This window comes from Erithacus rubecula (assembly GCF_903797595.1).
Source record: "Erithacus rubecula genome assembly, chromosome: 1".
NCBI classification, from domain to species: domain Eukaryota; kingdom Metazoa; phylum Chordata; class Aves; order Passeriformes; family Muscicapidae; genus Erithacus; species Erithacus rubecula.
In genome coordinates, this window is record NC_136658.1 from 76,701,209 (window position 1) to 76,724,374 (window position 23,166).

At 39.5% G+C, this 23,166-nt stretch overlaps 1 protein-coding gene across 1 annotated transcript in view; it reads left to right on the forward strand.

The window, feature by feature from the left end:
- Positions 1-23,166, forward strand: part of ATP8A2 (ATPase phospholipid transporting 8A2) — a gene marked incomplete at its 5' end in the record, with an annotated part of 312,234 nt that overhangs the window by 59,708 nt on the left and 229,360 nt on the right. The window contains 12 exons of the mRNA XM_079298009.1: positions 1,278-1,405; positions 2,412-2,523; positions 2,941-3,106; positions 5,406-5,533; positions 6,749-6,826; positions 8,792-8,880; positions 9,576-9,620; positions 10,921-10,996; positions 17,533-17,638; positions 18,967-19,049; positions 20,751-20,800; positions 22,665-22,734. Coding sequence (XP_079154135.1) covers positions 1,278-1,405; positions 2,412-2,523; positions 2,941-3,106; positions 5,406-5,533; positions 6,749-6,826; positions 8,792-8,880; positions 9,576-9,620; positions 10,921-10,996; positions 17,533-17,638; positions 18,967-19,049; positions 20,751-20,800; positions 22,665-22,734 — 1,131 coding nt within the window. The remainder of the gene's footprint in view (positions 1-1,277; positions 1,406-2,411; positions 2,524-2,940; positions 3,107-5,405; positions 5,534-6,748; positions 6,827-8,791; positions 8,881-9,575; positions 9,621-10,920; positions 10,997-17,532; positions 17,639-18,966; positions 19,050-20,750; positions 20,801-22,664; positions 22,735-23,166) is intronic.

Here is a 23,166-nt window from a genome sequence, read left to right on the forward strand (position 1 = left end):
TGTTTTTTTTTTTAAAAGCATCTTTCTTCAAGAGGCTGCAGTTTGCCTTTTCTACAGATAACAAGCCCAAGCAGTAATGCATCACGTGCAGTGTAAGGAACTAACCTGGAGCAAGTATTTTAAGCCCACAGATGCAAATCAAACAGACCTTGGATATGTTTTGCTGAAGGTCTAGTTAGTGGCATTTAAGTGCTGTACATAAAAAGCATCTATGCTTGTGATGACAGTTGCAGTTTCTCCTGCAACAATACTATTTTGCAAGCATTATGCAGAGGCAGAAGCTGAAAAGGATCTTTATATGTATAGATTATTTTATTATCTGTGGTAAACAGAAGAATTTATTTGGATCTTTCTAGTTTTGTTAAACCAATACTGTTGATTGTAGTGTTTAGAAATAGTTAATAATCTTTGACTACTTTCATTTAAAAACATATTTAGATTAGGATTTTGAGATACAGATGTTTTTGAAAAGCTATGTTTGCTCCTTCTTTACAACATTTGTAGAAACATGATTTAGTCCTCCAGATAAGGCTGCTAAGTCATATCTTGGACTTTTGTAAGATTTTATTTGCTTTAGGATATGCTTGAAATACAGAAATAGGGCCTTGCTCTGGCTTGCAGTGCTGCAGTCAAATTCTAGCCAAAGAAACAGGAAATGGATTCCTCTTTTAATAGAAAGGCAGTGGGGTGCTGTTCATTTGCTCAGATGCAGAGTACCAATACTTTAGGTTGCAGTTGCATAACAGGCTGATCATTAACCTTGAGCAGGATCAGAGCATATTGGCTGCAGTGGCCCAAGAGAGACTGCACTTAAGAATGGCCATAATTAGCAGCCATAACACATCAGTGCAGCTATACTTGGAGAAAAAAGCCAGCCCTGTTCATACTGCTTTTCTCCTACTTCCTCCTGCCCGTATCCAACTTCACGTTTTGTGGATGTTGTATTTCCTCTTGGTTAAAGAGAGATCATGTAAGTAACATAAATATCTGTGTAGAGAGTTTCAGTCTTTTTAGTAGGCTTATATGTGTCCATAATGAGTTTTCCTTGCAGGAAAGAGGTATTGAATATCACATAAAGAAACCCCAAAACATAACAGAAACCAACCCCAAAAAAGCAACCACAAAAAAACCCCCACCAAAGCAAAACAGGACCCTAACAAATCTCCGCAAGTTTAATTACACTTTGGTTTGTAGATGTTATAAGCAAGCACCATTTCCCTAGGTTGCCTTCTAATAACAGTTGTTGACAAGAATCTCCCTTGAATTGTTCTGTGCAGGGTTTGTCTCAAACTGCTAGTCTCCAGTCCAGGGAAGAATTGATGAAAGTGTCTGGGAGGATAGAATGTGAAGGACCCAACCGCCATCTCTATGACTTCACTGGAAACTTGCGCTTAGATGGTCAAAGGTATTGACAGCAAAGCCATGAATTCATTTGCTTAGGAAAAAATATTTCCTCTGTTCTTTTAGTCTGTAACTGAGCACATGTGTTTTTGCTGGGGAAGAGGAGGGTAATAATTAATATTTATTTAATCAGAGCATCTGCCAGTCTAAGATAACACAGGTCTTTGTATGGAGCCTTCTGCTTGTTATGGGAGTATTGATTTCTTAGTAATTAATGGTGATATTTTATTAAAAGGTACATCAAAAGGGAAAGAATCAAGGAAATGGTTGGGGTTTTTAGGGCCTTCTTGTTGCACAAGATACACAGAGGAGATGGAAACCTTTTCCTTTGAACTGGAGCCAAAGGCTGCAGCAAGGTCAGGTTTGTAGAGAAAAGTGATCCCAGAACTGGAGGCTTTTTCAGTGTGACTTAGATTTCTACAACTCTTGAAAGAAAAGTATATAGTTTTAGTACTCAAATTCACAGATTGTGGATGGTTGGTAGGAACATACGTGTTTTATTTGGCTGTACCTGTTTTTCTTCACCAAATGTACACTTCTTGGGCAGCTCAGTGCAAGAATAGCAGATGATCACTTGCATCCCACTTTGGAGTCATGTGGTTAATACAGGCTTTCTCAAATGCTTGTTTAATGGCGTGTGTGGTGTAGCGTGCTTGAAATGGATGGTCTCTGTACAGGTGAAATACTTCTCTGTCCTTGATGTGAGAGAGAATGTACTAGCCAAGGTCAAGTGCAGAGAAAGCTTGTTTATGGCTGCCATATAAGTTCTCATGTTTTGGATAACTGGAGCAGCTTTGCCCTACTGTGCTTTAGCAGGAATTAGACTTTGAGGTTTTGGTACTTTTTCAGTTGTGTGGACAATCTAAGCTCATTGTATTGCTATTACATTCTTCTCCTCTTGTTGTTTGTGGTTGCTTTTATTATTAACTGGGAAGTAAGGCTGGGAGTAGAACTGTCTTCTTTAAAGAGTTACCAAGAACTGAAAGATCCATGAACTTCTTCCTTTGCAGCCCAGTTCCTGTTGGTCCGGACCAGATCTTGCTGAGAGGTGCACAACTGAGAAACACTCAGTGGGTCTTGGGTATTGTTGTATATACAGGACATGATACAAAACTCATGCAGGTAAAGATTTTAAGGGGATTGAGGGTAGGTTTTCGATAGAAGTTGGCTATCTTTCCAGTATTCTCCTTGTCTGACTTGATTTTATGAAATGGTTTGACTCACAGTTGTTTAAGGCCTGTAGGCCTTGAGGAATATGAGGGTTCATTGTACTCCAGTTTGCATGTGCACATGTGCAGACACGCACACTGAAGTGAAAGCAGTTCAATACGTAAGGAGAACTAACTTTCATCTTAATTTATCTGGTAGCTGGATGACATTTAGAACTGAGGCTTAGCAGCTGAGGATGTAGTAATAATCATGGAGATACTTAGATTCTAAGACAGCAGTCCTTGTAGAAGCCATTGCCAGGTTTATTATCTTTTTTATCTTTTTGTTTTCTTTTTTTTTTTTTTTTTTTTTTTTCCTGCTGCTGTCCAGAATTCAACCAAAGCACCTCTGAAGAGATCGAATGTGGAGAAAGTGACCAACATGCAGATCCTGGTTTTGTTCTGTATTCTCCTGGTAATGGCCCTTGTGAGTTCTGTAGGTGCCTTATTGTGGAACAGAACACATGGTGAAGTTGTCTGGTACCTTGGCTCCAATGGTGAGTATGCAGGCACTGAGCCAGTGATGTATCAGACTGTAGGGCCAGCCAGGCTCGTACCTTCACTGAATTAATGCATCAAATAAGAAGTCTTTGAAAAATCCAACCCCCCCCCCCCCCCCCCCCCCCCCCCCCCCCCCCCACATCTTGCTAGTTTTTTGATGACCTAGTATTTTCTTTTTTTGAGAATAGTTTGCATAAATAAACTTCCCAGTGAGGCTTCTAAAGGTTAGGTAACTATCACTGGACTAGCATCCAAGGAGCAGGGCAGAAACAGAAGAGGGGCAAGAGTTATTGTTGGATATCTGATGTTCACTTCTTTAATCTCTATGGAGATGCCATACACGAATTTTTTTCTCAGAGGAGGTCATATACTGCAGCCTTATGTGTGTATGACTATTTGACTGCAGAATGGAGAGTATCAGTCTGATGCTGACTTCAGCTTTATGCTTATGTACAGATGCAAAGGATTTCTCTTGACTTTTTTCAGTCAGAAATGCTGATCTGCTCTTTTAGAGAAAATTGAAATGCTAAATGTTACAATTCTTATTGATTTGGTATGGTTTCTGTCTTTGGCTTCTGTTACTTTGTAATGAGAAAACTGATGTCTTAGCATGGTTGTTTGAGGGGTTTTATTTGATTTCATTCTTAGTCCTGAAGTTTTTCAGTTCATTACCAAAGATAGACATGAACAATGAAATACTCCCCAGTAGACTTTTGAGGAGGTTACATTAGCTATAAAATGTGGTGTTAAAAGCATTTTGAGATGCAGATCTTAAAGCAGTTATCACAAACTGCAAATGGCTTGTCTGCTGATGATGCAAAACAGATGGCAAGTGTATTTTCTACAGTTTAAGAGCTGTAGTTGTGAAAGAATTAAAGAAATAAAATCACATAGGAAGAGCATGGAAATGCCCCGTATTTGACTCTGGGTTTTGATAGTTTTAATGTCTTTTTGTAGCAGTGTCAGCAACTTTCAGAGTTTCTTGCCTGCTCTGCCCCTTGTTTTTTAATTAGTAAGTTTAAATTTGTTCCTTCCAATGATGGAAGTAATACTGGAAAAGATGAATGGAATGAACTCCTGAACTTGCAGTACAAAACAGGTGCAACTTGCAATAGACTAGGATGATGTTATAGTCTGTATTGATGCTTTTTGTAAATTGTATGCACAATTTCTATACCTTCCATAACTGCCACACCCAGGAATGACACTTTTTCAGGTTAGGCAGGTAGATGTTAAATTTTGCTTAAATGTCTCATCTCTGTAAAAATTGTATTGGAAAATGTTCCAATACCAAGCATGGTTCTGCTTTCTGTAAAACTTTTCAAAGATATGGAATTAAGGTGCACTCACACTTTGAGGTGCCTTTGTCCAAACTCTGATCTTTCTTAGCCTTCAGCAATTTTCTCTGGATTCTATCTCCTAATCTGCTCCCCTGTCTTCTAATTAACTTGTGATGCTGAAAACTCTTAGTTGTGGACTCTGACCCCATTGTGCTGGGTGTTCTGTGTGCTTCCTGAAGTGCCTCTCTAAGTTTCTGGGGAAGTAGAGAGCATACAAATGTGGAGACTTTGACTGTGAAGAGAGGGTGTGGGCAGCATCATGAACAGGAGCCTTCATCCTCTGCTGAGCCTTTTATATTCCTGCTGTTTATAAATGCTTCCCTTTCCCTGAAGGACCAATTGTGATGGTAGACTTATTTGGGCAAGTTGCCAAGTGCTGTCACCTTTAATAGCTTTTTTGCTTAAGCAGGGTGCCTGAGTTCACATACTAGGCAACTGTTTGTCAACTTGTTCTCGTCAATTTCTTTAGTGAGGGTAAATTCTCAATTCTGACAATGATGCCAGATTTTAGAACTAATTTCAGTGTTTTATTTTTTGTGTCCTAACTACACTGAGTCAATTAGGCACTTTCTGAAAGATGGTTATATTACTAGTGACATTGGGGGCTCTTAATTGGGCAGTTGACACACTAGATAAATGTCTAAATTGGGTTATAGTGGGGAGTATTGTACTTCTCACCATCTGTCTGGCAAAAATTGTTCAGAAAGTGCTCTGTTCTTTTATATATAGCCTCACCAACCTTGTCCTTCTTCACCTGGTGTAAGATGCACGTGTTCTGTGGGTGTTTTATCTACCTTCTATTGAAATCAATACTAAAATGGCCCTTACACTAGACATCAACACACTAGCTGACTATTTTAGCATTTCTAAATCTAATTAGGTGGACCGCATAAAGATGATTGCCCCTATACCACTCAGACTTGTCTGCTAATGTCTCGTGTATTTTGATCCACAGAAATGCTGTCTGTCAATTTTGGATACAATCTGCTGACATTTATAATCTTGTACAACAACCTTATTCCAATCAGCCTTCTGGTAACATTGGAAGTTGTCAAGTTTACTCAGGCTCTTTTTATAAACTGGGTAAGTAGCAAGAATGAATGTATCTCAGTTCTAGATGTTGACATTTAAAATAAAAACCCACTTAACATCTTAGTGAGATTTTCTAATTACTTTTCTGATGTAACTTCTGAGAAAGGCAGGGAGAAACTCAGAATTTATTCTATATCAGTTCTGTGTCTCACAGGAAATTAAGAGATCTAGTCATGGGAAAGTCCCCTGTGCAAATGATGACTTGTATTTCAGGCTCTTAGGATGAGAAGGAACTCTCAGCTCTTGGTTGAAGGAGGTCTCTCTGCTGACTCATGTTCAGTACTTATCTTTTGAAAGCTCCTTGGTATCTTATAACTGTTCAACAGAGGGAAAGACTAGACTTGTTTGAAGGTGTGTGTCGATTGTTTTGTTTGGGGTTTTTTGTTTGTTTTTTGTATATTTTTGTTTGGTTTTGTTTGTGTTTTTGTTTTGCTTTGTTTTTACATCCTGAGGCCATCCCTAAGGTCGCCTCTGGAATTGACCATAATGTTTTTGTAAGGAGATAAGTTGATGCTGCCTCATGCAACCAGACAGTGATCCCTCTGTTCAGGGGAATTTTGACTTCAGAATGTCTTTCTCAAATTGTGGGCCAAAAATACTGTATTGATGGCTTTATTAGCTGGACAAAACCAGGAAGAATACCTTTTGTTGATATGCATTAATCCTTGGACTTTGACTAATGTTGTAGGTTTCTATAAAACACATGTAAGTGAAGTTTAATATGTCTGTTCCCTGATCTGCTTATAATGTAGAAGAGATACATGTCAGAGAAGTTGATTTGGTTTGTGTAGCAGCTTTTTTTGTAGAAACAGAAGTTTATTTCATGGTGTCACTACAATTGTCTCATAGATGTGGCTAGAGCAACTTTTGTTGTTGTAACTGTTGGTTGTTGTAACTGAACACCTGTGATTGGAATGGCTAGTGCATGAGCTTCTTTCAGCTGTACTAAGTTGGGTTTTTTTTCTGTTTCACCTTTGGTTTATTAACTATCTGTAGTTTAATCTCTTTTCATGTCCACATAGAATGGAGGTATACTTAGGAAAGGAGGCACCCACATTCATCCTGGGATGGTGTTTGTCTCAAGCATTCAGAATGCCCACTCATAGCATTAAGACAGTCAAGCCAAATTGGAGCTGACTAAAAGAAGAACAGAGACTTTAGTGCTTAATTTGCACAACATGAGTCTTAATTTTGCTCTCATTTCAGGACATAGATATGTATTACCCTGAAACAGATACACCTGCAATGGCCAGAACCTCAAACCTTAATGAGGAACTTGGGCAGGTAAGATAACATTTTCTTAAGTGTTGTGATTATAATGTATTCTCTCAAGAGTGAAGGTATGAGAGCAAGATGTACAAGATGTACAAATCAGCTTTATTTCGTTGCTCTGTGTTGTGGGTTGATGGGACATGAGTTTTACAAGCGAAATAATGAGAGATCACAGGATTAAATGTTATGTCATGTAGGCAGTTTTATGTTTGGGAATTGAAACTATTTCTTTTGTTCATTCTAAACTTTATTCTCAAAAGTTTTGGAGAGATGCTATGTGGTTTTGGCTCTGTGTACCAGAACAGAGCATGCAGGGCTATACTTGAAGAGCAGACCAACAGCCTAGACTGTTACTAGTTTTTGATGTTTCTGACTACTTCACTGGAGATGCAAGTAAAAAAAAATTTAGATGTTGTGTTCCTTTAAGCATTTCTCTTTTAATTTCAGATAAGGATAACTGTATATTAACTTCTAGTTGTTGTAGGTTTGTTTATTCTGCAAATAACATTTCTTCAGTCTGGAAGGGCTTCCTAAAACAAGCTTACTGGAAAATACGACTTTGCTATTGGAATTTTGCAGTACTGTTGAGAAAAGGTAGCTTTGTTCCTTGACCATCAAAGGTTATAGGTAACTGAACTACATAAACTTCATAACTGGCATGAAGTATTGGAGACAACATTTATGTATTATTTAAAATACATATATCCTGCTCAGTAAGGGGGTAGTCAATATTCTTCCTGCTTAATCTGATCAGCATTTTTCTTATGAATGCTGAAATTTGATTTCTGTTTAAATCACTTTGATGTGAAGTTATCAGCCTCCAAACTGTGGTGCTATTTTTGGCTGAAGTAAAGGATGTGTGGCATAATGTATGTTGGTGGCTCATATTTTCAGCAATGGCTTACTAGTGATCCTGTGTAACTAGAATGAATTTTTTTATTCTTTAAATGAATTACATGTTCACAGGTTCTCCTCAAAGTTTTGTTTTATGGTGAAATTATTAATGACTTCAAATTCTTCAGAAGCCTGGGTACCCTTTGACTTGTTGCTTGCAAAGGCTCCATTTCTAATGCTGTGCTCAGGAGCAGTATAGGGCACAGCTAAAGGATCACCTCATAAGTAGTGTAGTGCACTGTCTTGAACTGGATGGCAATTATTGAGGAAAAACTTGTACTAACTCTAGTCAAATTATTTTGGTCTTCAAGTTGTCTAATCACCATCCCTTCCTACTTGTTGCTGGTTGTGTCTTGCCTGGTGCAGAGCTACAACTGTGGTATCATCAGCTTGCAATAGTTTTGGTCTGTTGTGGCTCTTTGAAGGTGGGGAATCTTGAATCTGCTAATGTTCCAAGAAGTCATGCTGCTTTGATGGGGTTGCTTTCAAGTTCTACCTTAAAATAAATTTCCATTAAGGGATTATTACTTTGGGCAGTAAAGTGGGCTAACTGTGGCTGTGCATTAGAAAAAGCAGCTTTTGTTGACCCACAGGATACCAGCTGGACTTACTCTAGCATATTCTGTGCTTATGGGTAGTGGAAAAAAGAACAAAATCCCCAAACATTCCTGGTGGTCTTTGAACCACAGAATATCTTCAGTGTGTAAAATTCCAGTGAGCCTTCAACAATTCTAAGTGTCTTTGTTTTGATTTCTAGTCACTCTTTGAGATTAGTATAGTTGAAGGATTTGGTAAATGTCCAAGTAGCACAACCAAGTACATCTGTAGTGACCACACTAGAGCCTTTGCAATTGATGTCTACTTTTTTTGCCCTTCCACATTTAGAGATAAAGAATTAATGGAATTAAATAATTTGCCTGATTATTTTTCTGTAGGTTTGGTAGACAAATGAAGCTGTAATAAGCCTGCATTGGCCAATATTGTGACATTTGAGCAATATGTCTCTGAGAATCTTCCTGTTTTCTACTTTGACTTTGGTTACTATGTGCAAGTTTTAAGTCATATTTGTTTTTTCCCTTCCAGGTAAAATACCTGTTTTCTGATAAAACAGGTACTCTAACATGCAATATCATGAACTTTAAGAAATGCAGTATTGCTGGAGTGACATATGGGTAGGTATGACTTAAAAAAAACAACTCTGTTGCTTAATATATGCTTACTACTGGTACAAAATTTTATATTGGAAAAGGATTAGAACATTCTGTTCTTCTAGCGTAGTGATCCTAATTAATAGCTTTCATTTTCTTGTCCTGCAGAACAAATTATGAAAAGCAAACGTGGAGAGTACTTCACATGGAGCAAGGAAACTTGCTTCCTTACTTACCTGATCATGATTTAAACAAAACCAGAAGTGCTAAATAAGCTCTGGCCTAAGAGGGGAGAAGCTGCAGCCCAAGAGTAGCAATTATCAGCCCTATTTCTGTGACTGCAGGAGAACCAGAATTTTGTTAGAACAGTGTAGTTGTAGTTGCAGAGCTTAATATTCCTTGCACAAGAGGAATACTTGCTTACTGGTTTTATTCGGTTCTGTTGAAAAGATGCCTTTGAGTCATCTAAATCTTTGTATTTGCTTCATGTTAAATGGATAGTCTTAAGATCTCGATGCAAGTTAACCTTTGAATTTCATGTTAGCTAAATTAGATACCTCAAAAGGCAGAAAATTTGATTCAAATGTATGAACAGCTGAACCCATGGTTTCAGCATATGTTTTTGTGGGATGACTCATTGATCTTCGCCTTCTACCTATTTTTTTTTTTGGTTACTAAAGTGGAATAAATGTTCTTTTTTTCCTTTTTCTACTCCTCAGTCACTTTCCTGAGTTGGAAAGAGAACGTTCATCAGAAGACTTCAGGTAAATACATTCCAAGATGTTTGTGTTCTGTATAGCAGAGTGGGTACAAGCTATATAAAGACTGCTTTCCAATTTGGGACTGGAAGAAGCCCAAGGGAGGAACGTGTTTGAGTAAAATGGTCTTCCAGTGGGAGCCTAATGCAGAGCTGGTGGGTGGTGATGGATCTACTGTTCTGCATAGAGATTTCATATGTGAAGGGGGTGAGAATAGGCAGTGGCTGGGGTGGCTGGGATGCGAATGCAGTGCTTATTTATAATTGCAGACAGTCAAGTTAAACGCTAAAAATAACCTACTTTATAGGAGCCTTACCCCTAGCTAGAGACTGAATGTTGCTCTTTGCAATCATTAAGTTCAGGCCTGACAATGAGGAAAAAGGGACTTCTTTATCAAAATGCTGTGTTTTAGTAATTAAACTGGGAGAGAGCTTGATATGTAGCTGTCATGTCCGGAGAATCCCTCTCCTTTTTATTGGAAACTTTAATTGAATAAAGGTGATGGGTCTCTCCCACTCCGCAGAAATGAGTGAAGATCCAGAGGTGTTACACAGGTGTCAGTGAAGCATGTTGAGTATTGGGAAGCATGGGAAGAGCTAGGGAGGGCTGACATGGATTTGAATGGCAAATATAGGGAAGAAGTGACTTCCCACCCAAGAAACTGGTAAATGATGAATGCTGTTAGAAAAGCACTTGGTGATGATTTGAACTGGGCTTCTCCACTGCTCCAGGTCATTGTTATTGTTAGGAAGGTGATAAAATGATATATTTCTTGTGCTGAGGTGTAATTTCTATGGATCCCTCTTTTCTTCAATATATTGCCGTTTCTTTCATTGCTATGTTTTCTTTCCTTGTACCTTTCTTTTCCATTTAGTTGTGTGAAAGTTTTTTTCTAGGTGCTTACTTGGAGTATTCATACTTAAAATCCTCCAGAGATCAGCATGAAGTAGAATGCTCTGACTAGGGAGGGAGCTTAGGGATATTGAACTTTGATCTATTTTATGAGCAAGCCACCCTGAAATCCATTTAACTTAAATATGCTTAAAAGCTGCTGTTGCTACATCTGTCCCAGGGGCTGCATTGACACTTGAATCTTCTGAAATACACTGTTAACCATAACCATTTTGGGTTTCTTGCTGGTGTTCATTTTCAGCACTTGCTGCATTACTCATATGATCTGTTCATAATGCTTTCAAGGACATTGGAGTCTTACTTTGCTTTTTAAATTTGCTTCCCAAGAAAATAGATGAAGTACTAAGATTGGCAATGTTGCCACTTGTTTGAATATGCTTGTTTTGCTCTGCAGCCAGCTACCTCCTTCCACCAGTGAATCGTGTGAATTTGATGACCCAAGACTGCTGCAAAACATTGAAAATGATCATGTAAGTCTGCTCTTTGAATATCACGCCTCTAAAATGCCCTATTCTAGGCTTGTCTGGAATTGAATGCTGAACAAATCTATTTGTGTGATTAAGTCTGCTCTCTGAGTGTGTCATGCAGGCACAGAGGGGGTAAATTGGAATCAAAATAGCTCCCTCCAACGCCTTTCTGCCCACTTGTCTTACAATTGAATTAAAGAAGCTGATATGGATTCTAACATATCCATATTGGTATGAATTCTAGCTGCCTATAAGGCAGATTCATATATTCTTTTGTATATCAAAGATAATGCTTTATAACATGTTATGATAGAAATGAAAATAGTTTAAAAGGAAAACTACTTGGAGTGTTGAAACATCTATACCATTTTTAACTGTAATCTGTAGCATTAAAGGTGTTTCTGGAATGAGCCTTGTTTTAAGTATTGCAAGTGTTTGGAATTCTAGTTATGTAAAGGATGTAAGAGATGGGAATTAATTGCAAATTCAAGCTTGGAGTGAGTCTTAATGATTAGTAGTCTTAGCCTAGCTGTTGACTCCTAAAGGGACCTAGTTTTCACAGTGTCAGTTCAATGTTTATTTGGAAATCATGTTGCTATGAAGTGTCTGACTGGACACCAGACAATTTATTCACTTGCCAAAAGGCATGACCCTTGTTCTCTGCAGGCTGTCTCACAGTATAAGGTCTGAGCATTGGCAAGTGTAAACTCAATCAGCTGATTGCTCTCCTTAGTGTAGCTTCTGTAACCAGGCTGGTCAAGTTCAATATGAGCATCTAAAATATAGTTGAAATGTACAGTTTATGTGCAGGAAAGCTTTGCTTTCTGTTCTGCTGTGCAGTACTTAAGAACAGCAGCATGGTGTGAATGCTGTATGGGAATAATTAGTTGTTGTGGCACTGTGTATTCTGCAGGGTGATAAAGCCTAAAGGTGGCTCCTGTGTTCTAACCTCCATCAAGGTGACCCTCTCAGGAGAGTGCTCTGGTTTCCTATGTAGCTTTTGTAATCATGTACACTGGAAGGATTTCCCACTGGACATGGCTTTCAGTCAAGATTTGTGCATTGTCCTGTTCCTCTGTGTCCTGTTTGTTCTTTTATGGCTACAGTTATGGCTTATGGCAGTTGCTGACTCCAGGTATTCATTCGGGTTTAGGTGTAGACTGCAGGTAAAATGGCTTTGAGCTCTTTCTGGCTGCTGCAGCTTTAGGTATGCATAGAGAAAAATGCTTTGGTATATTTTAATAGACTCAGCAGAAGGGATGTATCTCAAATGAACTGTGAGATGGAATTTCTCACCTAGCCTTGAGATGGGCCCCTTATTTTGGGGTACCTAAATCTTCCCTGGGTAGTTTCTGCTTTGGAGGATAGAAGAAATATATACTGTTGTAGCAGGCAAATAAAGGATTTTGGTAGCTTCCTTAAGTTTCATTTAGTCTAGACAGCTCAGAAGTCTTCTATACTGAACCTTTTTGTATCCAGTTTCCTTTTTGCTTTTCACTTGAACAGACAAATACTGATGTCTTTGCATAGCTGGTGTTGGGCTGAGCATATTTTGTGAACTCAGTTCTCAGACAATCCGTGGGGAAATTACTGGCTAATGAGAAGTACCATGTGTAGCCAAAGATACTTTTCAGAGCCTGACTGTACTGGAGGAATGGGTGCCACCCTCTGGCAAGTGGTGATTTAGCACAAGGCATGGGAATGCAAGGACTGCTTATGACAGTTTGCTGAGCATGTTCGGGTATATTTGTCTATGTATTTGTATTTTGTATATGAGTGAGCGGAGGGCTGAATTCCAGGATAGTGGTAGAGGGAAGGGTCTTTCTATTTTTTTTTGCATTAGGTCAGCTGCTGAGATGCATAAACTGTTTCTGTCTAAAAAACTATATTATCTTGGTAATCTGATTAATAGCTGCAGGTGTCTGTCAGTTTCTACTCATTTAGTGAACTGTGGTGAAAAACTGGAGTGTTCTAGCGTAAGCTGTCTAGTGAAGTTATGTGGTGCTGTACTTGGGCAATTAATTATCTCTAAACATTTGCCCTTTTGTAGCTGAAGCTGGAAGTGTGATCTCTTACTCTCATTAAGTGTTCATGGCTCTGGTCTTGAAGATTTTTTTTTTTTCCAGTTCAGTCACAAGTGTTAGTTTAGAATTGTCTCAGTGCCAAGTAATTTTCTTTCAAGATTGAAAATAAAAAATTATGTACTTGTACTCATGAGACTATCTTCCATCTGCTAGGAAGATTTTTAGCATCCTGCATCACCTCTAAATTTCATAGCTCTTCTGGGTCACTGGTGTGTAAGGGCTGACTGATAGCCAAGTCCACTTCTGAGCAACATTTAAAGAATTATTGCCCTGTAGGAATTGTTCCTGGAAAAATAACTTGTCTTGAAAACCTGTGGAGGTTTCTCTTGGCTGCTCTGGCATTTTAATGTGGAAGAAAGTACCTAGCTTTGTCTGCCTGTGCTTTTTCTTTGTATCGGCTTCTGTTGGATGAACTGTGCAGCTGTACCAAGTATATGATACTGTCTTGTTTTTGTAGAGAAAATGGCATAAACTCTTAGTCTAATAAGGAAATATCCATGAATGAATTCAGCACAAAGATGCAAGCCTGTGTGATGTGGAGTTAGGTTTTACTCTGATGGTAGGAGAGCAGGGAAGGAGGTCAAGAAATGAAGGATCTAATAGACTTTGGTTCTCAATCTAGATTTCTGTATCTGCCAGGATTCTCTCTGAACTTCCTCTGCGAGTTTCAATTTGAGTGTGAACTTCCTACAGTGGCCTCCAAATTATCTCTTGGCCAGGAAGCAGCAAACATGGTATAGCTGCAGATGCATGAATGGTTCACTGAGTACATGTGATGGGTACTTCAGCAGTTGGTCAGGCAGAGCAGACAACTGTTGTGCTCACATTGAGCCTTTACCACACTGAAAGAGTTTGTTTAGACCTCACCAACACGTCTGCTTATTCTTGTGTAGTGTGTGGGAACTGAGGCTATTATCCCATCAAGCTTTGTTGAGATGACAGCTATCATCAGCTGATTCCTCATTCCATAGGAAAGCAGAACCAGAAAAACATGTCACGGCTAACTGGGATGAAAAACTGGGATTTGAAATACAGTAGGGGGAAAAAACATGTTCAGGTGATGAAAGCCTATGGGAGGCTCTAGTTCAGATTGCTGGAAAACTGTCCAAACACATCATTTTATAGCTCACAATTAAATTGCTGGAGCTTGGCGAGATATATTTTTCTCTTATCTGCTTTTGTTCTGTGCGTGGGACTTCGGTACTTTTGTTCAAGTACAAGGCAGTATCTTTAATTATAGGTCATATCTCATTGGTTTTGGACAAGATAAACTTGCATTTAGCTCTCTTGATATTCAAAAGCTGGTTAATGTCTTCTCTCAGTCTGTGCCTGAAGTGTCTTGGTCTCTTCCAGTCCTGCCAACTTCACTGGTCTGGAGATGCTCAACATGGCTGGATCCTTGCTCTGCTCTCCAGATATTTTAGTGAACTGAATGGTAGGAAGCTCATATCTTTTTAAGATGATGAGTCATAATTCTCCTTAAGTAATTAAGTACATAAGCATTTTCACAGTTGTCCTTGGTAGAATATGCCACTTACATGCAAAGTAATAAGCTCAGGTTGTTAGATTGTGCTTTGATATCCCACTGGCCATTTCTAGGCCATTTGCTCAAACAACTGTCAGTCCTGCTCATCAGGACTTACTGTGAATGGAGGCACTGATCTGATAAAAGATCTTAAAGAAAAGATGAAAGATATCTGCAACTTCACATGCAAATTCCTTGGAATTTTATCTGAACAGTTGAGAAAAGTAATTTGTCTTCACAGTGAAGAGTCCAGATAAGGACATGTGTGACACATGCACATATGAAGCTCTGCATGGTGCAGTTTGCTCCCAAAAGTCTGAGGCTTGTCTCAGTGTTTTGTTCCTCTATATATGGGAACCATGAAGGGATGAAAACTTGTTTTCTGACAGTGGTCTGCTTGTTAATGGACAGTGCTGTGCCTACTAGATAGCTAGCCTTTGCTTTCGCTGAGGATAGTACTTTGTAGGTAACAATTCAGAAGCTGCTTCCAGAAGTAGGAGACCATTACGATGTGGTGCTCAGCTGGTAGGGGCAACAAACAAAATAATTCACCCAGTGAAGTATATTGCTTGTGTGGATGTTTGTGCACTAGTTTTTTTCCTGGATTTTGGGGAAAAAAACCCCCAAAAGCAAGAAAACAAGGGAAGAAGCAATGTCTTTTACCCAGAGTTGTTGGGACACAAGGAGGAAAATAAAGGAAGAAGTCACTTAAAATGAGAACTACATGTGGACTGACTAAGAGATTAAAATATACAAACTTTGTTCCTACTATACATAAATAGAGAACTAAAAAGTGGAGCAGGAAGAAATAAGGCTGACCTTACCACACAAATGGGCAAGAAACATCTCACAGAAACCATCAGTAAGAATTTGACTACTGAGATGCCAGAGATTTGGTAAAGGAAAATAAGTAATAAAGCAGAATTGGTTAAGCTGTGGGACTTCTGTCCTGTGCTGGGATTCAACTCAGCATATTGGAAGGGATGTGTTGCCACAGAGGCCATTAACAGATTTTCTGTTCACAGGTCCAAAGCAGGAATTTGAATGCTCTACCCTGATTCATGTCTGTGCAATAAATATTGTCAGTGCTGGAACAATGTAGAAGGGAAACAAATGACAGCTGTGTGGAGGAGCTGTTGTGATAAGCTGGGCCTCTGGTGGTCTGTTGCAACAGAATTGGAAGATTGCCTGTAGTACATTGTGGGCTGTGAAAATTCTAAGACAGCAGCAAATTATGTTGCTGGCTTGAAAGCATAAATACCTACTTAGGAAGGACTAAAATCCATGTCACTACTGGAGCCAGGTTGTTTCCACTGATAGAACACATACTATGAAAGTTTGTTAAGGGGCTAGGTGATAAAAGTGTAAGATGGACATCAGAGGTCTGCAGCAACAGATGCTGAAATGAGAATCTGTCAGGCTGTGCCTTTTGACATGGAGATAAAAGTTTCATTAATTTGACTGGAAATGATGGAACAGCAGTAACCTCTTAGCTGTAATGTGCTGTGGACTTAGGTAATAGTGTATAAATATATGTTCATTTTCCTGAGCACAGCCTCTGCTCCTCAGCATGTCAAAAGCAACAACTCTTGTTGTAGTGACATGTGACTGTACAATTCAGTATGGAAAGGTAAAGGTCCTGTGTGAAGCAGTTACTTTGAAAATATTCATGGCAAAATGCATGAAGTAAAACAAGAGTATAGGGCTTGGATCATCAATCTTTTTATTATATTGCTTTCTGGTCAATGCTTACTTTGTTTGCACATGTTGCCAAAGTGTTTGCCAGCTGACATGGTTTTGTGGCTTTCATAGTAGTTTGCTTCCTACTAATTAAACCTTCATATTGCTAGTGCCTATCCTGTGCTAATGAAAGATTTGAAACCTAGATGATATTTTTATACGCAAAATGTTTTTAAGGTTTGCGAAGTCAAGTAGGGCCTTCTGCAAAGGTACTACTGCCTAGTTGGTATCTGAGTCACTGAGCAAATGGCTGTTGTGATGTAAGACTGATGCTACCACCTGTGGATGTTAGGGATATAGCAGAGTTGGAGAAGGAGAATTATGGGCTCATTTCAGCTGTTTCAGCCAAGCATCTTAAAGATCTGTGTGAGTTGTGGATGAATTAGTGAGCCAGGTGAGCTGGGCATCTGAGTGCTCTTCCTGACTGCATGAGACTGTAAATCTTGTGCTGGAGGCAGGGATGGAAAGGAGGGAAGAATGGGATGAGGGACTTAATTTCACATCATTAAAGGTTGCAGCCACAGTTGGCTGAATTCAGAGGTCTGAATTTAAGTGCCAGAGCATCTTTGCCGAGTTGCAGACCTGGTGTCTGTTTAAGCACTTTGGAGCAATGGTTTATGTTGCATGTACTTGTGATGCTGAATGTGTAGCGACTGTAGATTAATTTTATGCTTGGCTGAGTGCTGTATTCCTTTGGAAGGACACATGATGTTGTCTTCTACTGGCTGTTCAGCTGCTCTCAGCTGCTCTCAGGATCTTCATCACTAAGGACGCAGTTGCAGCAAGTTTAACTCTGGTGTGGTTGCTATCAATCTGTTGGAAGCTGCCATTGGCAGCATTCCTTGATTCTAGACTGTCATCATCTTTTGGCAGATGTCTTTGCCTATATGAAGCTTGGGGTGCTCAAGAAGTAAATACTTTTATGTTTGGGGGGTGGGGAAATACTCTGGCTTCTCAACTCTCTGCAACTTAAATGAGATCTTTATCATTAGCTCTCCAGTTCATCAATGCTGACCCTGAGCTGTCTTGATGTTCTTTGGTCAAAACAGCTGCTATAAATGGAGATCAGAATATGTGCTGGGTTTTTTTTTTTTTTTGTCTGTGGTACATAGGATATCATCTTAGTTCAGTGAACAGGTTCTTCAGTCTGTGTTCAGTGATAAACCTCACTCTCCTGGTGTCCTGTCTAGCCCACAGCTGTGCATATACAGGAGTTCCTCACACTGCTGGCCGTGTGTCATACTGTTGTTCCTGAGAGACAAGGAAATACAATCATCTACCAGGCCTCTTCTCCAGGTTGGTTGTTGCCTTCTTTTTCAGGAGGGAAGGGAATGAGTTGAAGGAATAGAAGTAGATGGAAGAAAGGTCCATAAACTTCTAGATAATTCCAAAGGTCATTGATATTGAAAGCAAAATGTCCCCCACGATGCTAACAGTAGATCTGACATCTTCTCTAATCAGTACACACATTTTCTGAATGCCTCCTACAAAACCACATAGTCAATGATGTTTATTTAGAGATAGGCTGGGCTAAGGATCCCTTCTGCTCTCATGAGACCATCTATTCTTTCTGCAGGGATGAAAGTAAAAGACATTGAGTGTGTAGGAAGTAATGATTTGTTTCTGCATAAGCAGTTACTTTATTGGCATGACTACAAACTGTCTTTCTTGATCTAGCATGCTCAGAGCAAGATAAGACACTATCAAGTGCTGATACATGACACAATGCAACCAAAACTTTCACAGTCTTGGTGGTATTCAGGCCTGCCCTTCATTTTTTTTACTCCTTTCAGCTAGCATAGACAGAGCTAGGTGGGGCCAGATAAGGGAATATTGCTGTCCATGGAATTTATCTCTGTTAGTGAAGATCTTTCTAGAATTGCTGTAGTTATGTATTGCATGGTGAAATAGTATCATTTCTTATTTATGTCTTAAGAGGGTCTGAAAAGTAGGATGAAGAGCTCATGTGAGGAAGTTCTGGTCCGTGTAATGAACTGTGAGGAGACTAAGGGAGCTGTAGAGATGTGAGGATTGCTTGAATTTTAGTGCTTAGGCACTAAATCCACCCATATGGTGGTTGTGCTCCATGGCACTCGCTCCCTGAGGAGGCTCTGTAATTATCTGTGGGAGCCAGGTGTTGGCTCTGATTGCAGCTCTGTTAGTTGAACTCTTAATAACACTGTCCAGTAGAGTCTCTAGAAAACAGTTCTGTATTTATGTAGTACCTGAACTTAGTGCTTTCACAGCAGAAAATGGATTAAATGCATGTTGTAGGAATTTAAAGTAGCAGAGCTTTGATCTTGTTTTCAGAACAGGTAATTCCCCTTCTTCATGTGTACAAGTATGGCACTTCCACAAGAATAGAGTTCAATGCTTTAGTAGTTACAGGATGTTTTATACAGATTGAGTACCACTTTTGTGTAGTTGGTATTGCTGGGCCTTTGTAGGACTAACATGCTGAATGTTTTTGTGAAAGGGTGAGCAGAACTACTCTAACATCCCTGTGAATGGGAGTACATGGGAAAGGGGGTTCTGTTCTGGCAGTCTGCCAAAAGTATGGGTTTTGAAGGCCTCTTTAACATACCAGGTTAAATTCAAGCAGTTTTGTTTGTTTGTTTTGGCAGATGAAGGAGCATTAGTGAAAGGAGCAAAAAAACTTGGTTATGTCTTCACGGGACGGACTCCCCATTCTGTTATCATTGATGCGGTAAGTGGTGGATGTGCATGGCACAGGCTGCCAAGATCCTGCAGAGCATAAGGATGTCCTCTCTGGCCCCTGTAAGGGCCCTTTTCGAGGGCCTGTAGGATCCTACATGCTAAAGGCTTATGTATACTGAGAAAAGTTGTCTTGATCTATTTGAAGATGCCAAGTCCTTTGCCCCTCTATGTGGAATGGGCCATAGGAAGTTGCAGACTTACATGGGACAGTAGTTGTACCTGAAAAATATTTCCCTTATCCAGGAAGCACAGATGGGAACACTCACATTGGAAGGAAATTCATGTCTCTGGGAGGTTTTCTGACTTATGTTTAATGGTTGCTGTTCTTGTAAGTGTTTGATTTCTTTCTTCTGAGTAAGAACTTCAGTAGAAGATGTATCTGCTCGACAAGCTGTGTATGCAGGGGTGCATAGTTAATGGATTGCAGTTGACACAAGCAGCCTCAGACTCATAGGGCCACATTCAGACTCAAGTTGCTAAGCTAAAGTGGCTCCAGATTTACACAGATGCAACTAGTAGGGGGCTTATTAAGAAAGATTAATTTTTTTCTATCCTTCCTCTCAAGTGTGTTCCATTTCAAATTTCTTGGTACAATGCCAAGCTAAGCACTTGAAACATATCTTCTAGGACTTGTGACAAACTTTCTACAAATTCTCAAACTGCTTTTTAGTTGAAGGGGAAGAGCTTAGGATGAAAAGTGTCATCTACAGCTATCTAAATGCTTCTCTCCTCTACATGAACAGCCAGGCCTACCTGGCCTGATTGCATACTCATAATATGAAGCTGTGGGCATTGTTAATCTATAGCCAGTAATAAAAGCTGTCACTCTCTGAGATTCCTGTCTCTCCTGATTGCCTACATCAGTGGCAGCATATAGAAAATAGTTTGGAGGTGCTTTTTAATCTTGGGGATGTTCCTGAGTTGATATGTACCTTGGACATGGCTATACTACAGCTAGATTTTACTGCAGCACTTTCTTTAACTGCATGTTACAAATACCACTGGAGTTCTGTAACTCTGGTAACTCCTACTGCTCCTTCTGTGCATTATACAACAGGAATGGCAGGTGTTTTAAAATCTTTCTCCTGCTTTAGGTTGTTCTTGCTCAGCCCTAGCAGAGTGTTGCTGGTGATAACAGGAATTTCTCCTTGGTTAATCTTCTGTCTTAGAAAAATATAGGTAATATTTTTGTGAATTCAAATAAAAGAAATACTAAGAGAGGTCAGTCAAAAGTTATTGTAACACTAAGCCTGGAGGGCATGCTTATTTTAACTTGCAAAAAATGCCTTTGACCTCTAATATGTCTCTTAGTTGATGGCTGTTGAGAACTAAATATGCAGCTTAGCTTTCAGAGAGTGCCTAATCAAAAAGGATATTAACTCCTTGTAATGCTGCAGCAGTAGTAAATGAAAGATGCCACAATACAGGATGTTGAATTAATTTCGTTAAACAGGGCTCTGCATCCTTTAACCAGTAGCAATAGTAAATGAAGGATGCCACAATACAGGATGTTGAATTAATTTCAATAAAGAGGGCTCTGCATCCTTTAACCGGCAGAGGGAGCCATTGCTACATTTATTTATACTGGGATGGGAGATGAAGAGGCCTGATCAGCCTGCGTGTATGCACGTGTAAGAATGTAATGTAAACTCTACTTATAATAGCACACTCTTTCGTTTTTCATTTGTAGCTGGGGAAGGAGAAAACCTTTGAAATTCTTAATGTGCTGGAGTTTTCCAGGTAGGTAATTAATTTTTGTCCTGCCCCTTCATCTTACTTCTGATGTACTGTGAATGAATTGCAAACTGGTGGCTTTTAGCATGTGATTATAAAATGTTCTCCTGCCCCTGCAGCTCTGTTCGTTTTATTGAGAAGTTGTTGGCCTGTAAGCGTCTTGCTGTGACTCATGGATATCCTGATTTGTCGCTTGTCCACTTAAAGAACATACTTTGAGATTGCACTTTAATAGTGCTTCTGCAAATTACTTTTTGAGTAGATGGAAACTACACCTGAAAGTGCCTCTTCTTAGGAACTGTGCCAGCTGTGAAAATATAAACATTACAAGCACTCCTAATTTGTCAGGCTCATTAGGATGAGATTGCTTGGGTAGAAAGAAGCTTTGATGAATCAGGTCCCTAAATGACTGGAAATAACAAGATCCTTTCTCTTTGTCAGTTGATAAAGTTATGCCAGTTTGGATGGTGCTAGTTAGCATTCCTTTTTTCTGTTGTTTATTTTCTACTATTGCTGGGGATTAAAGCCTTGAACTCTTGTTCTCTGCTGTCTTTGAGTTGGCTGGTTGTACTCTGAAGGACTATGTAAAACTGAAGTTGACCAGAACTCTGGTGTCTGTAGGCAGGAATAGCCACAGCTTGCACACAGCAGAAAAAAAGCTGTGTGTGTTCTCTTTAGTGTAGCACCTTCCCACCTGACCCCTGAGGGAGTTCCTGTAATCAGTTTTCAAAAAGCATGCAGAAGTTTTCCAGTGTCATTGGGTTGTTGCAGAAATTTTGGGCACAGGTAACTGCTGTCCTTCCAACACCTCTTCAGAAAGCCTCAGAAAGGATTTGTTTTGTCTGATGATATATGCCAAGAGTTTACTTTAGTACACATGATTCTTCAGTTCTGAAAAGTGACTACATTTTTCAAAGCAACCTCAAGAGGAGAAGGAGGATTACTCTACACTGTTTGTACATGTTGGTAAAAATGTAATGAGGAAGGAGGATGCTTCCAAGTTAGTCCTCTTGCTAAGGAAAAGATTCATATGAAACCACATGTTCTTAGGGTTCCCTTGATGAGAGTTCATTGGTTTACCTCTGCCTCTTGGAAAATGTGGGTTTTTTCCAGTGACTCTTTTGAAGGAGAGATTGATAAGTACAACATCAGAATTTCTTTAAAAAATTATCCTTGCCTGCCTTTCTTCGTTAAATGTTGGTGTACACTATGCTACTGTCTACATTTGTTTTTTTAAGGTATATGCCAAACTTGACTGTCCTTTCCTTGCTCGGGGGGGGGGGGGGGGGGTGTCTGACTTCCTTCTACTTAATTCCAGCTGTGTGGATCTGATTAGACCAATAAAAAGAACTGATAGAGGCCAAAAACTACTCTATACCATGATTTCTTTCTATGATGTTTCTGCTTTCTTTTGAGTTAGGGAGTTAAGTAACTGCCTTTGTCAATGGATGGTTATTGCAATGTGTATTGTGCCTATAATAAAGATGTAATCAGCCTTAATGATTCCATTTTTAGAATCCCCAAAGCAATTTTGCTTGAGGAATAAGGAAAAACTGGGAGAGAATAATGAGAATAAATGTGACTCCCTTTCTTTCAAGACAATTTTATACTATCTTGCTCTTTTTCAAATTCTTGCTTGCATTTGGGTATAAGTCTGGAATGCTTGCCAATGGGACACATAGGGCTGAAACTGGAAATGTGCAATTTAATATATCTCCTTGTGGTCAAGGGTTGTGGGATCTTAAGTTACTGCTGTTATATCCCATTTAATCTCAGATGCACGAAACACATCTGAGAAAATTCACTGGCTAGAACAGGAATTACTCTTTACCACTTTGACTAATGAAAGCAAATATTTTTCTTTCAATAGCAACAGGAAGAGAATGTCAGTGATTGTTCGAACTCCGGCAGGACAGCTACGTCTCTACTGCAAAGGGGCTGTAAGTAATTATACTGCCTAATGGAGAACACTGCCAGTTATTGTTTCAACAGCTGTGGCTGATGCTGACATTTCATGTCTCATACATAATACCTGTTGGCTTTCTGTTTAGGGCCAAGTGATTTAAGAGAGCTGTCATTCCTGCTCTGACTCTTTTTGCAGGCTGGAAGACTGCTAGGCTTTCTGCTACCCAGTTGAAATCCTGAAACTAATGGGAGCAGTACCCTTACTGCAAAGCCAGGGCTTCACCCAGCTGTGCAGCAGGAGTTCAGGAGCTGGAGTCCAGCATTTGTCTGAATTTATAACAGTAAAATTTGTTCTCAAGAGCTTGGCTCTTGATCTGGCTTTCTTGCATCTCTGCACCTGCTGTTCTTTGTCATCACGACTTGTACCATGTTGTGCTTCTGTCTTCACTGACAAGAGCAATAACTTA